Raw genomic sequence first — 17659 nt, 5'->3', positions numbered from 1 at the left:
ATATATATATTATATACAGTATATATGCCCATATATATATGTGTGTATATTATATACGGTATATATGCCTATATATATATATATATATATATATATATATATATATATATATATATATATATATATATATACACATGCACACTTTTTTCTTTGTATTTAAGTATCATATCCATTTATGTTTTATTTATTTACGTTAAACATTGGGCTTAGCTGTTCTCTGTTCAGAAATCTGGATTATACCAAAGAAAGGATTATAGATAAACTTCAAATAAGATTGCATTCTACCATTGTGCCATAGTGCGCTTCACAGAAATAAAATAACCTCATTTGCTGCTAAACAAACTAGAAAGGGTTGATGGGACTTTTGCTTATGAGAGACAGAATGACCTTGTATTGTAGTGTTGATGGCATATAAAGCTGGATCAATAACTGGCATCAGTAGAATCAGCGCCAAGGGGAGCTTATCTGTGCTTCTGCCTGCATTTTATAGTACAGTGAGCAGCCCTTAATATGGCCAGGAAAAAAAGCTTATTAATGATAAAAAACAAGTCTTCTGAATGCACTGCATGTAAACAGTTATTATCAGCCATGACCCCAGTCATAATGTGCTAAAAATATGTAGAAGTTCAAAAGGTCACCATTTGCAACCTGTTTATTTTGCAAATTTTGCAATGATTTTACAGTAAACCTAAAACCCCTTTAGCTATTTGTGAAGCCTCATTAGACAGCCATTTTGCTTTCTTGCTCTTCTTTTGCTCCGGAATGTTGCTGCCTCTTGCAAAATATTATGAACCTCAGTCCATAGCTCTTCAGGTACTCTGTCTACCTGATCTAATCCCTTAAACCCTTACCAGACAATTTATTTAGAGGCTGGCAAGTGCTCCAGGCCAATTTATTTTAGAAACATTTGTTATTTCTTAGTGGGTATATTTCTTTGCTTGTAATTAGTACTGCTGTAATGTGTATTTATGGCCACTTGTCACTAGGGGGAAGTGTGAGGCAATAATAGAGGACTTCTGCTTCCAGTTTCTATATTTTTTGCTAGCAGAGAGGGAGATTAAAGCATTCCAAGAATTCACAGCACAAAGAGTTCTGCCGACTGAGATCAAAAGCAGTGCACTTATCTCAAACAAGATAACTCTATTGAAGCTGCTAATAGGTTAACTCTATTTTTCAACTCCACTGAATATTCATAGGGGATAGTACAGGTCATATCTACCGGTATATGGTCTAGTATCTTTGCTTCTGTTGTTCAATTTCAGTTTGAATTTTATGTTGATCTCATGTCTAATGAGGCTTTTAAAATAGATGAGGAAAGAAAAGTAGCAAAAGGAAAAGCAGAAAGGGAAAATTATCACCAACTAAATGCAGATTTCCACAGGGTAACAAGGAGAGCTAAGAAGGCCTTCCTAATCAGAATCAGAATCAGAATCAGATTTTATTATCGCCAAGTACAACGGTGGGTTGTACCCGGAATTGGTTTTGGCGCATACAGGGTCGTCGATGAAAAGAAAACAGGAATAGCATACGGTTAAGCATACATAGACATGGGACAAGCATACATAGGACAACATTACAGCTTGTGCGTACAAATAAGCAGAGTACAGCTTCGCATACAGTTAAGCATGGTACATACATATAAACAATAAAAAGCAACAATAAGAAGCAAAAACAGAGCATTACAGCATACACATACAGTTAACGTAATACAAACATAGCAAAACATACACTGATAGCAGGAACAGAAAAGAGTGGGACTGGAGGAGCAGCCTGAGAGCTGATATGAGCGCTGCCATTTTCGGCACTGGACGCTACACAGCGACACGCTCCCAACAAGACAGGTGCTACCGATTGTCCACGAAAGTAGAGAGAGAAGGCTGAGAAAAACTGAGGGGCATCATGATGGAGGCGGACAGCAGAGTTCACTCGGACCAGGTTGCCCGAGGAGTAGCGCTCCTGATTTCAAGTCCGCACGGCTGGTAATGAGGGTGCAGACACAGTGGGGGCCCTGTGGGGCCAGGGGGCACCTTTGCTGGGCCGCAGTGGTGTTGGACGTGGGGCCAGGGGGCACATTTGCTGGACGTGGGGCCGGGGGCCACCCCGGCTGGGCCGCAGTGGTGGTGGACGTGGGGGCCGGGGGCCACCCCGGCTGGGCAGCAGTGGTGGTGGACGTGGGCAGCAGTGGTGGGCAGGCCAGGAGGTTTACCTCGGTGGTGGCAGGACACTGATGCCCAGATGCAGCAGCCGGCTCCACTGGGATGGGGGCAGCATCACCTCCTCCGTGGCTGCGATGGGGCAGCATCAGGCCCTCCATTGACGCGGTGGTCGTGTGGATCCAGGCATCCCAGAGCGCTCCGAGATTGATAGTGCATGCAGAGTGGATCCAGGCCACTGCTGCATGAGGAGGCTGTCGGCAGAGATGCCTCCTCATGCCGGAGGAGGGAAAAGAAGTCAACAGAGTGAGAAAAAAAAGAGAGCTCTTAAAAGTTAGAGCTATCAAGGGATCTCCCGGCTGCAGGAGCGCAAAGGGGGGTTTGTCTTTGTTGAAGTTCACATTTTTAGCACTAAGTATTGTTTTTATATTTTAAAACCAAGAGTATTTGCATGTGATCACCTCACACAATCTGAAATTCATCAACACCTATAATGCATTGTTTCAGGTCAGCGGTTGCAGTTATGCATGCGGGATGATATCTGAACATTATATTTTCAACTGGCACCTGGTTAATAAGATTTCCCTTTAGTGACTGCAGTCATGCAAGCCATTCCTTTTTACTTCTGCAAATAAGGCAATGCATATATCCGAAACCAATGATTTACAGCACATTTATATATCTTAAAGAGAACATGTGTTTATGTCTGTGTCATACATCTTGCCTACCTCCCTCATAAGGCTGCTTACTGAAGCAGTTAACGATTAAACGCCAGCCCATTGGCAGCGAAAAGTGGCCACGCATGCAGAAGGTATTTGTAATAATTCAGCATTAGGTGAGAAACTGTGGTTTCCCATGATGCATCACTCCTGAATATGCAAATCTTTATGGCCCTGGAAGCAAGGCTGCATATCCAGAACTGCTCGTGTATAGTGAGCCTGTAGCTAATACATTTTACAGAACTAAACCAATCCAGCATGAGTAGTGACAGTAACTGTTAGCCAATGGGAGCAGATTATTAAAGGAGTTATCAGGGTAATAAACAGATAAGTGCTACATACCCTGGGCTTTCTCCAGCCTCAATCCCCCAGCATGTCCCTCGCCGCAGCTCTGCTGTCAGCTGTTCGCCGCAGCTCCCTCCCGGTCCCCAGTGATGACGTCAGGCCGACCTCCAGGTCGGTCTGTTCTGCGCCTGCGTGAGCGGCGCTGTCAATCACCGCCACGTGGCACTACTGTGCCTGCACATTCCGCTCCGGTCCACGTGCCGGTAATTGACAGCGCCGCTCACGCAGGCGCAGTACAGGCCAGCCTGGAGATCAGCCTGATTTAATCGCCGGGGACTGGGAGAGAGCTGCGGCGAACGGCTGACGGCAGAGCTGCGGCGAGGGACATGCTGGGGGATTGAGGCTGGAGAAAGCCCAGGGTATGTAGCACTTATTTTCTGTATATTACCCTGATAACTCCTTTAAGGACAGAATAGGTGGGCACAATATATGACTAAGTCCTTTTCACTGGCGGGTATGGATTTGTATGACTGTGTACATATTAAGGATTGTGCACATCCATCCATAAAATCAAATTCCAATTACCCACTGCTCTGTGTTTATTATGTAGTCTACATCCTGACCCTGCACTGCAGGCATTCCAATATAATCATAAATGTGTCTGCTGTGATGAATCTTATCTTAGTCAGCCTAGCTCCTTTCTGGTACGTTGCCTGGGAGAGGGAACTTGTTATTTTCCCACCCACATTCCTGCTCCTCACTGATTGGCTGAGGGCATTTCAATATGACACAAGGCTAAGAAGGGAAATAAACCGTATCCCTCTGCAGAAGCTGCTGAAATGTAATCTATGTTGTGCTCACGTGTTTATAAAGCAAGATAGATATGACAGTGCAGTTCCTATTACAGATCTCAGTGGGAAGGAGGGTGGGCAACGTATACACTATTTTAGGCAGAGAAGAAAAAAAGAGTAAGAGAGGAAATTTTATCAGGACTGGCTTCAGCCAGAGGCAGTAAAGATGGAAAATGCCTGGAACAGTTGTCTCTTTATTAACAGTATAAAATTCACTGAAATCAAGGTGTGGATAGTACAATACATGTGTGATGTAAGTAGAGCAAGTATTTATCTACTGATATACAGTATGTGTTTTTTTTCCTGGGATACTATGACTGTCCTTGCTGCTTTAAGCTATGGAGGTCCAGAAACACCAAGATGTCGCGTAGTGGAAGAAAAGGAGCCTAAATGACTTCTAATAAAAACTCTGCAAACTACAATACTGCACTTGCTGTACTTTAGTTGAAGGGTGCAAGTTTATTTTACATCCACTACATAACATCTTGGTGGTTCTGAGTCCCTATAACTCCACTGGGTAGTTCATTTTCTTTTAATAGTCATAGAACATTTAATCACATTGGAATTAAATGCATTTTTAACATTCATCAAGAGAAATAGATGCTTTCATGTCAAAGTAGAAAGAGATCTCTCCAAAGTCATTTTAATTAATTACAAAGACAAATACACATTTCTTGATTGCATGAATTGGCACCCCATTTAATTTGATCCAGATAAATCACAATTGATGCAGCCAATTATTTTACGAAGTCAAACTATTTATATGGAAATTATCTGCATTTAGCAGCCAAGTGATTTAAAGTCATTGTAGTATATATACATGTGTTATCTGGAAGATGCAGTTCTGCTGAGTCAGTATCATGGCATACCCTGTATCATGAAGATGAAAGGAAACTTCAAGCATAAGTGTGATAAGTGTGAGAGCATTTACTGATCTAGGGCTGAGCACTGCGCTGCAAATCGTATGTGTATGTGTGTGTGTGTGTGTGTGTGTATGTACAGTGTGTGTGTGTGTGTGTGTGTGTGTGTGTGTGTGTGTGTGTGTGTGTGTGTACAGTGTGTGTATGTACAGTGTGTGTGTGTGTGTGTGTGTGTGTGTGTGTGTGTGTGTGTGTGTGTGTGTGTGTGTGTGTGTGTGTGTGTGTGTGCGCGCGCGCCACACGCACGCACGCACATGTACACACACACACACACACACACATCCTAATTCCCTGCTTTAAAACTGGAGTTGAGTTCATTTATACCATTTGCTGTAATTAAAATGTAGTAGAACTCACCTTTTTTGCTGTTGTACTGTTATCAAGGTAATCCTCATGGGATGGTAATGACAGGGATGCTTGATCAAACTGGAAATAAAATACATTCATCATTACTGAATGATATAGTTTAGCTGTGACCTGTATTTAATACATCCAACTTGCTGGATTTAAAAAAAACAATGGCCATAGGCAACTGATGGTAGACTAACATGAGGACACAGTCTGACAGCCTCTTTGGCATTATCTTTGCTGGATAACTATAACATTTGCCTGGGAGTTCAGTGCTTGTAGATCATAGATCATGCTGTTCTGTGAGCATCTGCTGCCCCCTCCCTGCTACATGCCCCATTGCTACATTCTGTAGCAGGGAGGGGGCAGCAGATGCTCACAGAACAGCAAACAAAACACTTTTTCTGTCTCAAGAGTGGAGGACTGTTTGTCATATGCTGCATCCATAGACATACAATGGGCAGCCAGTCCAGTTTATACACAAAGGGCTTTACCCACTAAGGGCCGGTTCACACTTATTTTAAAAATGTATCCGTGGGATAAATTTTTAAAGCTCTGCAGAAATGCTGGAAGCAGATCCTATGTTAAAAATAGGACCCGCTCCCACCCGTGCAGAAACACGGATCGCACACGGATGTACATGGTTGCACGGAAAGAAAACATAATGGAGAGTCAGGACTTGACACTTTTTCATGAACTGGACAGGAAAATGTGTCCAAAGGAAGCCTACGAGAACGGACACTGTCTGCTCTCACTAGGCTAGTCGACGCATCCATGTCGCCTGTTTCGGCCTCATCCAGTATCTGTTGTGACATCATATTCACGCGTCCCGCCATCCATCACTGCCACTCGGTCCATTCCGAAGAGGCCGATAGAAGCATGGGGATTCTCCATTGGGCTGCAATAGACCAATGGGAATCCTCAGCAACAGAGAGAATTCTCATTGGTTCATGTTGAACCAATGAAATTTCTCCCTCTTGCTATGCAGAATTGGCTATGGAGAGCCACGCTTCTGTTGGCCTCCAGGCTGTGGAAGGGACAGAGCGGTGGTGGCAAGACAGGTGAATGGTGAAGCATACATACGGACACGATCGCCGTGCGGACGTGGAACATGCGCTACCATCCAGATTAGATCCATTTCAAACGGATCAGTTTTCCAGAAAACCGGATCCGTTTGACACTGATCTAATCTGGAACCTGACAAGTGTGGACTGGCCCTTATGTTGTATTGCTGATTGCAGGAACACAATACTAATGCATAGATAGCACTGTCTGATGTTTCCACTCATGCGATGTGTAGCAGTGCGTTCCGGCAGCACACCGCTGCATGCAATTCAGTGCACTGAGCAGTGTGATCCCATTCAATGTAATTGAATGTGGCCAGTGGCCAGCAAAGCAGGAGCTATTCATTTCTGTAAAATGTGCCATCACCTGTGTTGTTAGCCAGGCACAAGTGTAGACAAGCCCCTAGATGTATCAGGCCTATCATATTTTAAAAAAGCAATAATAACTTTTACTGTAAGGTTTATTAATTGACTGGTTTGGTTGTGAGAAATATGAGACCACTCTTTAAGCGATCAAAGTGAAAGACATCATTAAATTATAAGTTAAAACCAAACTTTAAAAAAGTTTTTTATTTCTTATATCTGTGCGACTCCAGTACTGCCGGACGCTTATACTCTACCTCTAACTCCAGTCCAAGCCTGGCAACCCTACAACCCCAGCCTCTGATGCTCCTCTTGAGGGTTTCCCTGTTGAAGCAAATTGGGCCCAGCAGTCAGATGGCTCTAAAAGTGTAGGTTTGTCATGAATCTACACTTGATTTTGCGCTAATAGATAAAAGTCAGTTTAACACAACATCAATATGCTCCACCCAAAAAAGTACCTTTAAAATGAAGTTATTTGATAGCTTATCATCCGTCCCCACAAAGACACGTAGAAATACTGAAGTGCTGTACTGCCCCCTTAGCTCGGCAAGTGTCTGCAGAAAGTTAAACTTTCTCTCTGACCACTTTCCATCACTTCCGATATTGGACTCAAGAACTGGCCAGCGAAGTGAAGAATGCTTCAGCAGTTTTAGAAGAGGTTTGACATCAGCTTCTTCTATTTCAGCTAACAATATAAAACATAGGTATGAAATAGCATAAGACAAATACACTTCTGCAAGAACTACCAAGTTAAAAGCTAATATAGACACAATGATCCCCTGACTCTAATGCTATTAGCCATAGACTGGATTAGCTTGTTTTAGGTGTGTGATGCACATACTACCGTACCCAAAGACATCAGAAGGATGCTGCCGGACAATTGGCATTAATTAAAGGGAAATAAATATGGCTGCCTCCATATCACTCTCAGTACGGGTGTCCTTTAACAAAAGCAGCCTTTGTTAGCTTAGTTATCTATGCCAGATAATATTCACACATTGGAACTTTTTTGTTTTGCCCCACCTGAGATTGTCATCTTATCTACAAAATATTTTGAAGCACCTGACAATAGGAAAAGTAGTGACAACTAGTAAGGATATAATAACACATAATAACACATTTAAATCTCTAAAGTAGGCAGCATAATAAGTTCAAAGCCTGGGAGTTTCTTTGACATTGGTTTTGGACCATAATTTTGGGGCGACTGTCACAGACCGCTAGGCCGGTCTGCGGGTGGGTCAGTCGATCAGAGTCAGAAATCCTCTCACACTGTCATTTTGTCCATCACGAAGCGTAAACCCGACTTCGCAGTTGATGAACTGACTAATGGAGGGAGCGTTCGGACACCAACGCATTCACCACACACATACAATTCAAAGATCTGCCACCAAGCGAGTTACACAGCCTGCTACTGTAATTACTAGGACTTTGAGAACGCTCTATTAACCCTTAGCAGTATACAGGAACCTGGGTCATATCGTTATATCTGGGCCGGGTTCTCGCATACGGGTTATAAATGTATACTTCTATTAAACACAGGGTAGCGAGTTCAGGAGAATAGGTACGATTGTGTATGTTCAGCAACAGGTCATAACCGCTAAACGATTTTTAAAACGTTTAATAACAAAAATGCATTACATACAGTTATATACACCAATTAACATATACACACAGAGCTTAAAAATAAAAGGGAATAAATTCAGAAAATTCTTACTTAGTTATTGCTGATAGTCCATTTGGAGAATGAAGAAACAGAGTCCAATTTAAAAGTAGGCATTCAGGTTTAGAGTCCGTGAGCACTGCAGGCGCTGGCTCTCCTTAAGCGCCTGCATGAACGTTCCTGGTCGATAGAGTTGGGCCGAACGGTTCGCCTGCGAACGGTTCCAGGCGAACTTTGGGGGTTCGCGTTCGCCTGCATCAGGCGAACTTTTGCGGAAGTTCGATTCGCCCCATAATGCTGTATTGAGCAAAATTTTTAGCCTCCATTTCACTGTCAGCAGACATGTTATTGTCAAACACTGCTTTCAGTGTTAGAGAACCCGCCCACCCTCCCTTCAAGCTAGGTCCTTTATACCATTTGACTCAGTTGTCTGCCTACACTAATTAATTATGGGACAGCTGGTACACACTCTGCTAGGGAGATTTTAATTCCTCCTCCCTCCTCCCACCACCCACCTCACTTCTACCTTTCTACCTATTCCCTCCTCCCTCCTACCGGAGGGAGGAGGGTCTCTTCTGCCAGGAAATTATACTCATTTAAAAACCAGTATACATCATACCATAGCTGGTACATCATACCATAGCTGGGAATACATACATGAGTATACATCATACCATAGCTGGGAATCGAACCCAGATCTCACTGTGTGGTGGACACGTCACCCTAAGCACTGTACCACTACAGAAGTAAGTGAAGCTAGCCTAAAATTTAACATTTATGCTCAATGCAATAGAACCATTAGGTTGCTTAAAGGAGAACTGTAGTGAGAGGTATATGGAGGCTGCCATATTGATTTCCTTTTAAGCTATACCAGTTGCCTGGCAGCCCTGCTGATCTATTTGGCTGCAGTAGTGTGAATCACACCAGAAACAAGCATGCAGCTAATCTTGTCAGATCTTACAAAAATGTCAAACACCAGATCTGCTGCATGCTTGTTCAGGGTCTAGGGCTAGACGTATTGGAGGCAGAGGATCTGCAGGATAGCCAGGTAACTGGTATTGCTTAAAAAGAAATCAATATGGTAGCCTCCATATACCTTTCACTACAGTTCTCCTTCAAAGGGAACCTTAACTGAGAGTGATATGGCTGTTTCCTGTAAACAATACCAGTTGCCTGGCAGTCCAGCTGATCTTTGTGACTGCAATAGTGGCTGAATCACACCCTGAAACAAGCATGCAGCTAATCCAGTCTGACTTCAGTCAGAGCACCTGATCTGCATGCTTGTTCAGGGGCTGTGGCTAAAAGTATTAGAGACACAGGATCAGCAGGCAATTCAGGCAACTGGTATTATTTTAAAAGGAAAAATTAGCTGCATGCTTGTTTCTGGTGTGATTCACACTACTGCAGCCAAATAGATCAGCAGGGCTGCCAGGCAACTGGTATAGCTTAAAAGGAAATCAATATGGCAGCCTCCATATACCTCTCACTACAGTTCTCCTTTAAGCAACCTAATGGTTCTATTGTATTGAGCATAAATGTTAAATTTTAGGCTAGCTTCACTTACTTCTGTAGTGGTACAGTGCTTAGGGTGACGTGCCCACCACACAGTGAGATCTGGGTTTGATTCCCAGCTATGGTATGATCTGGTGTTTGACATTTTTGTAAGATCTGACAAGATTAGCTGCATGCTTGTTTCTGGTGTGATTCACACTACTGCAGCCAAATAGATCAGCAGGGCTGCCAGGCAACTGGAATAGCTTAAAAGGAAATCAATATGGCAGCCTCCATATACCTCTCACTACAGTTCTCCTTTAAGCAACCTAATGGATCTATTGCATTGAGCATAAATGTTACATTTTAGGCTAGCTTCACTTACTTCTGTAGTGGTACAGTGCTTAGGGTGACGTGTCCACCACACAGTGAGATCTGGGTTCGATTCCCAGCTATGGTATGATGTATACTCATGTATGTATTCCCAGCTATGGTATGATGTACCAGCTATGGTATGATGTATACTGGTTTTTAAAATAGTATAATTGCCTGGCAGAAGAGACCCTCCTCCCTCCGGTAGGAGGGAATAGGGAGGAGGGAGGTGGGAGGAATTAAAATCTCCCTAGCAGAGTGTGTAGCAGCTGTCCCATAACTAATTAGTGTAGGTAGGCAAATGGTATAAAGGACCTTGCTTGGAGGAGGGAGGGTGGGCGGGTCCTCCAGCAGTGATGTGTATTTCACTCAATTAGGTGTGGCTCCAGGTATTAGAGCTTTTGAAACATGTTTTCTATCATTTTTCCAGTTGATAGAATTTTTTAAAACTTTGAAAGTTCGCCTCCCCATTGAAGTCTATGGCGGTTCGCGAACTTTTTCGCGAACCGAACCTTTCGCGGAAGTTCGCGAACAGGGTTCGCGAACCTAAAATCGGAGGTTCGGCCCAACTCTACTGGTCGATGGAATTTGGAGAACTGGGCAGGTTTGGTCCCGCCCCACTTTTATAGGACCTGAGTCTTGGTGCTGTCACTACCTGGAAAGTAGGTGTGTTTAAGGCGGGTTTACCTCCTAGTCAGCAGGTTGCCGCCCCCCAGACTCAGAGCAAGAAATGTACCGATTTTTAATAATCTCTGTAACTCCGGCCCAGATTGGCGCATCGCAAATCCGAGCGGCTTGCGATCCTGTATCAAGCAAGAGGCTATACATGCCTATTCTATTGCATTGGCTCTACACAGGCCGGATAAAGTGGTTTCTCTATTGATTCCTGATAGCTAGAAAATTATAGTTCACGTGAATGACAGAACTGTTTCCTAGGTATCAGGGAATGTAATTTTTGTCTTGCTGTGCCAAACCTATTTTGAATTATTAATAAATTAACGTTCCCTTTGTTTGAGGCTATGAGCTTGGAGGGAATTTTTAATCTCAGCCAGTTTGAGCTGGCTTGGGGGGAACATGAGCTGTGTAGCCAAATGGCTTCTGCCCAGGGGTTTTGGCCACGTGTGAAATTCTTTCCTGACACAGGATGTGGGGGAAGGTTACTGTACTCTCTGCAATGCTCTCAGAGGGGGAAAAGAGAAAGGAAGGGCATTTTTTGTACAGTTACACAGCACTGACAGTAATTGTGCACGACCATACGAAAATCGTTGGCGATTGCGTACGATTTTCCGTAATGTTCGTCACAGCGACCATCGGGTCATCACATGAATGCTTCTTCAATCGTTTTTTTTCTGCACAGATCTGAATACAGATTGTGCATGCAGAAAATGCACATAAATTTGCATGTAGTGGAAATGGGCTCTAATGGTTCCTGAGCAGTGAGCTCAGGGGGCCCAATCATGTCTGCATTCTTTCCCCCACTACCACCACTGCTGATGTGTATAGGGATACTTGTACCAGACCTGGGGAGGACACACTACCCTCACTAAAGGTGGTCACACACCATACTTTTTTTTTAAATATCTGTTCAATTCAAGAATTGCAATCAATATTTCTGACTGATTGTAACATTTAAAAAATATGACTAATGTACCACACACCTATGTTCAATTTTTCCCCAATTATGATAAAAATTATTGGAAACTCTGAGAAAATTGCTAGGGTGTGTATATTATTAAACTGACAATCTAACACACACCAAACAATCTTTAGAAAAATTGAAGAACAAATTCCAGCATTCCAGATCGATAACTATCGAGAGAGAAAAAACAGGAAATCCGATTGGATTTTTCAGTTGAATGAAAAAAAAAGTTTGATTTTTTTCGGGAGATCCAATCATATTTATCAACTTACCTCAAAAGCGGATCATTTTATTGTATCATGTGTGGCCACCTTAAATCTTTCCCTGCTTATTACCAGCTCCTACGTCTGGGGTTGTGGTGCTAATAAATATTTTGTCGGCCACATCCTCACCATTTTTACATTTTTTGTTAAGGTGGCCATACACTGGTCGATTTGCCATCAGATCGACCAACAGATAGATCCCTCTCTGATCGAATCTGATCAGAGAGGGAACGTATGGCTGCCTTTACTGCAAACAGATTGTGAATCAATTTCAGCATGAAACCGATCACAATCTGTGAAGCTGCCGCTGCTGCCACTACTGCCGCTGCCTCCATCCGATCCCCCCCCCCCCCACATTACCTGCTCCGGCCGGCACGACGCCCCCGGTCTCCGCTGTCTTCTTCTCCGTGCTCCGAGTCAGGCAGGCTTCACTGAACTTCCTGTCCGGCGAAAGTTTAAACAGTAGAGGGCGCTCTACTGTTTAAGCTTCCTGCCGGGACAGGAAGTTCAGTGAAGCCTGCCGGACTTGGAGCCCAGCGCGGAAAAGAGGACAGCGGAGAGAGCGGGGACTCATGCCGGCGGAGCAGGTAATGTATTGCAGCTGTATTGCGTTGGTCGTCTGGCATTCAAACGCCACTATTGACGCACTCCCGACCTGCCGGCGATCTAGCAAAATCTTCTGCATGGATGGATCGACAGGAACGATTGATTTCGGATGGAAAACAATTGTTCTGTCAGCGTTTGCGCAACGATTTCACAGAAGATTTGATCACAGTGATCGAATCTCCTGTATATCGGTGGGAAAATCGTTAGGTGTATGGGCCCCTTAAATCTACTGTGCACAGGCAGAAAAAATGTGAGCTGTGCAATGTTTATTTTGTAGATTTTCGCAAAGACTGGATTTGCATTATAATGAATGCCTGATTTAGCCAGGTCTTGCTTAGCCCTTCTGCATGAGGCACACTGTTGGTAGCGGAAAAGTTGTCATGACTTCCAGCAATACAGAGTAAGGTCATTTATGCACAATTACCTAACACTTTCATATTTGCAGGAGGGACTAAAACCTTACATTTTAACCAGAACCCTTCAGTCTCTAGTTTTCTTCTTATCATATGTTAAATCGCATGGCCCATATATAAAAAAGGGAATATATTATTGAGCGTAACTGAATGTGCAGGCGACGGGCCTACTCACTGTCTGGAAAAACATACTAAGCACCCAAAGCATGAAAGTCCCATGACTGCCGTGTAACAGAGTACCCTGTTACAGCAAACTTCAAATAGTTTTGATCTACAAGAATGCTGAGATTAATGTATGACTGCTTTGTGTATTCAAATATAGACACTGGGAAATATGTATAGCAAATGGATTTAAAGCTCTCCATAATCTATACATAAAACAATAAAACTATACATAAAAATCTGTATGCAGAAATAACTGTATTGAGAAACATTTTTTTTGTACCCATAGATTTTCAAGATGCAATATTAGGCAGATATCATCTGTATATAATTGTATTGGACATCGATAAACCGGGTGCCAATTTACCTGGGCACGAAGTAGCAGAACAGAAGTTGCCTCATTTACGTTTAAGATGACTTAAAGAATCCTGACCCATTTAAACCACAACTACCATTACTCTAACCACATTTTCTGCCCTCTCCTCTCTAACCTCTCTTTTAGCTTACAATTCTATCGACCCCATCTTTACTATGTTCCTTGACCTAGCATCTCATCATTTCACTACTACTGCTTAATGCTAATCCTGACCTTTCCCCAAAACTTATTATAACCCTAGTCTAATGGCACCAAACGGTAACCTCTCCTCTCTCCTTATCTGTAATGGAACCTATCCTAACCCATGTATCTACCTAACTTCCGTTAAAGTGTACCTGAATTAAAAATGTAATACCAATTACATTAAACGTGATAAATACTAGTACTCTAATGAAAATAAAGGTATTATTGTACTTTTCAGGTGTCCTCATTCTTAAGTCTGTTGTCTGGTGGAGTGTACCTCCATATGCTGGTTGGCATGTGTCAAATCACAGCTATCTCCTTCCTCCAGCCCCTCCCTCCTAAATATGCTTATTAGCTATGGGAGTGTACACCTGCACAAGGTGTCTACCTGTGACACTGTGTGACCCTGAGCAGGGCCGGTGCCACCATAGAGGAAAAGTGGCCAATCGCCCCAGAGCCTGTAGAAGCTCCAAAAGTTCTCCCCCCAACTTAGCTTACCAGTGCTCCCTGGGGCCTCTGCAGAATCTTTGGCAGAGTAGCGTGTAACCTGAGCTAGCAGGCAGATGAGACGCTACACTGCCAAAGACTCTGCAGGGGCCCCAGGGAGCACAGGTAAGTTGGGAGGTGATTGGTGGAGGGTCAGCAGCTGCATCATGGGCCCAGGAGGGAAATGTGGCTGCAATAAAAGGGCCCCTAATGCCACTTTTTGGTCGGGATGGTTTCTGTTGGGGGCACCTTGGTTAATTTTGCCCTGGGGGGCCCCTTTGTTACTAGAACCGGCCATGACCCTGAACATTTTAAATCTGGTATTTATTTGTGTTTCTTATTTGACTACTGTATGATGTGTGATATTTGTCATTTAGGGCCAGTTCACACTTGTTTAAAAAATGGATCCATGGGATACATTTTTAAAGCTCTGCAAAAACGTTGTACGTTGATCCTATGTTAAAAATGGGACCCGCTTCCACTCATGCAGAAACATGGATCGCACATGGATCCATCTTGCACAGAAAGAAAACGTAACGGTGAGTCCAGATTTGACATTTCACAGACTGGACGGGAAAACGTGTCCAATGCAAGCCTATGAGAACGGACACTGTCCATTCTCACTAGGCTAGTCGCCGCATCCGCATTGCCCGTTTCTGCCGCACCCAATCGCCATTGTGATGTCATACTCACGCGTCCTGCCGCCATTCACTGCTGCTCAGGCCATTCTGAAGAGCCTGGAGGCTGACAGAAACATGGGGATTCTCCACTGGGCTTCAATAAACCAATGGGAATCCTCAGCAACCGAGAGAATTCTCATCGGTTCATGTTGAACCAATGAAAACTCTCCCTGTTGCTAGGCAGAACTGGCCTGTTGCAGCCTATGGAGAGCCACGCTTCTGCTGGCCTCCAGGCTATGGAAGGGACCGAGCGGCAGGATGAGCGGTGACGGCGAGACAGGTGAGCGGCTGACGTGTACGTACCTATGCGATCGACACACAGATGCAGAATGTGCGTAGGCATCCAGATCAGATCCGTGTCAAACTAATTGGTTTTTCAAAAAAACTGACCTGTTTGACACGGACCCGATCTGAACCGGACAAGTGTGGACCGGCCCTTACAGGTTCAATGTAAATGTTTTGGGGTTTTTTTTTGTTTTTTTTTTAATGACTGTGTTGTTTTCAGTGCTTTTAAATATTAGTGTTTTTTTCTGATAACTATTGCTAGTATTTGTATCAATAAAAATGTATGACTTAAGGCCCATACACACGTCTGATTTTCGCGAATGACGGGTCGTTTTAACGTCCCGTCGTTCACCCGCTAAATCGGGCGTGTGTACAGACTGTCGTTCGCGTGATAAGACTGAGTTTGAGTGATCCGCCCGGCGGATCGCTCAAACTCAGTCTTATCACGCGAACGACAGTCTGTACACACGCCCGATTTAGCGGGCGGACGACTGAACGACGGGACGTTCAAACGACCCATCGTTCGAAAAAATCAGACGTGTGTATGGGCCTTAAATCTTACTCCCTAATAAGGTTCTATTGTGCAGCTGTATAATACGATGAACTGAATTCTTTTAAGAAAAACCCCATAAGTCATACTTACTTTCATTCATGCAGGAAATATACAATATTTTTGCTTTCTGAGCAGCCTCTGAATCTCTCCTTTTGCTCAAGGGTTTTTCAAGAAGTGCTGAAAATAAACAATAACAGTTAACTTCATTCTCTGCTCTCAATAATAACATCACAGTGCAGGTCTCTATGAAAGAGCTTGATGTCAATACTACAAGACATTACAAATTAAATACACCACAATCAATAAGTCCCTTCTGCTGTGATGGGTGAGGCAGCTGAACAGAATTATGTGTCACTTCTAATGCTTCATCTTGCACAAATCAGGGTTCGGATGTGCGATATTAACTAAAGCAATGCAAAGAGTCTGGTACAGTGTGCCAATACAATAGTGATTTATGGTGCAGCTAAAAAGAGGATTAACTCAGTACCCTAGTTGATTAAAAAAAGTCAGTTTAAAAAATGCTCTCCATTTTTCTTTTGCCACAACGAAAATAAACTTAAATGTGCTTCTGACATTTACAGCACAAATGAGATGCAGCAGTTTAAAAGTAAAAGGTAATAATTTCTTATTAAACATACCGTAGATTCCTTAAAGAGACTCTGTAACAATATTTTCAGCCTTATTTCTCCTATCTTACAAGTTCCTATACCTGTTCTTATGTGATCTGGATTACTGCAGCCTTTTCTAGTTGCACTGTCTCTGTAATATATTTAATCTTCTTTTCTTTGTCAAGCTTTGTCGACCCAGAGAAGAAGGAGCTGCCTCTGCTTTAATAGGGACAAATTATGCACGCCCCCTCCATGCTTACTCCTGTGTGCTTTGTTGATTTCTCACTCACAGACAGGTCCCTGCTCTCAGTCTCAGCTGTGTCTGTGAGGCTGTGGGAGGAGGGAGCTGCCTGTCACATGCTGACAATTTCTTACCCAGACAAGTGATGAGCCCAGACTCCTGGCTCAGAGGAAACAGCTGTGTTTACAAAGGAGTCTGAGGATTCTTGCCACGCTTCAGTGGCAGAGAGTCACAGAGGCCGAAGGTAAAACTTTTTCTAAACTTGCACATCTGAAGGCTGCATTCACTGTGTAATAATAAAAACTTGTCATGCAAACATAAGGCAGTATACATCCTAGTACTTTTACATATACTTCCTGTTTCGGTGGCCATCTTTACGGTTTACAAAACAGTTTATAAAACTGTTATTGTATCACCAATATTGCGTTGGAGAGCGGTGAAAATGTCACAGAGGGGGCTAGGAGATGTCCCCGAACTGGCTGATATGTTTATTTATATAACATTTCTTCAATACAGATTCTCTTTAACCTCCTTGGCGGTAATACCTCCCAGGGGATTCCGATGTCGGACGCAATTCTTCTTCCTCTCCTCTGAGGCTCTGCGTCCTCCTGGTGAGATCGCCGGCTGTCGTCATGACGACAGCCGGCAATTTCACTTTAGAGTTGCAGCGCCACCCAGAGGATGAAGGCATAACTGCAGCGCTGGAGCCAGGGAAGTGAGCGATTGTAAAACTGCTGCAGATCTCCCCGGCAACATGATTTTTCCAGGTTTTAGGGTCTGAAAGGGTGCAAAAAAATTGCACCGCTTTTAGACCCTAAAATCCGGAAAGAATCATAATGCCAAGGGGGTTAAAGGAGAACTAAAGTGTATGATAAAGTTCTTGCAACTCATCTTTGAATACTACTTTCCTATAATATGCTTTGAAATATTGCTGAAAA

The 17659-nt window shown here is 43.4% G+C and overlaps 1 protein-coding gene across 1 annotated transcript in view; it reads right to left on the bottom strand.

Annotated features, from left to right (window-relative positions):
• PHEX (phosphate regulating endopeptidase X-linked) overlaps window positions 1-17659 on the bottom strand; it is a 297029-nt gene that overhangs the window by 187541 nt on the left and 91829 nt on the right. Inside the window, exons 4-6 of the mRNA XM_068270021.1 lie at window positions 15963-16049; window positions 7162-7388; window positions 5286-5354 (exon numbers count right to left, since the gene is read on the bottom strand). Coding sequence (XP_068126122.1) covers window positions 5286-5354; window positions 7162-7388; window positions 15963-16049 — 383 coding nt within the window. The remainder of the gene's footprint in view (window positions 1-5285; window positions 5355-7161; window positions 7389-15962; window positions 16050-17659) is intronic.

This window comes from Hyperolius riggenbachi, chromosome 2, assembly GCF_040937935.1.
Source record: "Hyperolius riggenbachi isolate aHypRig1 chromosome 2, aHypRig1.pri, whole genome shotgun sequence".
Classification (NCBI taxonomy): domain Eukaryota; kingdom Metazoa; phylum Chordata; class Amphibia; order Anura; family Hyperoliidae; genus Hyperolius; species Hyperolius riggenbachi.
This window is presented reverse-complemented; position numbering and strand designations above follow the sequence as displayed.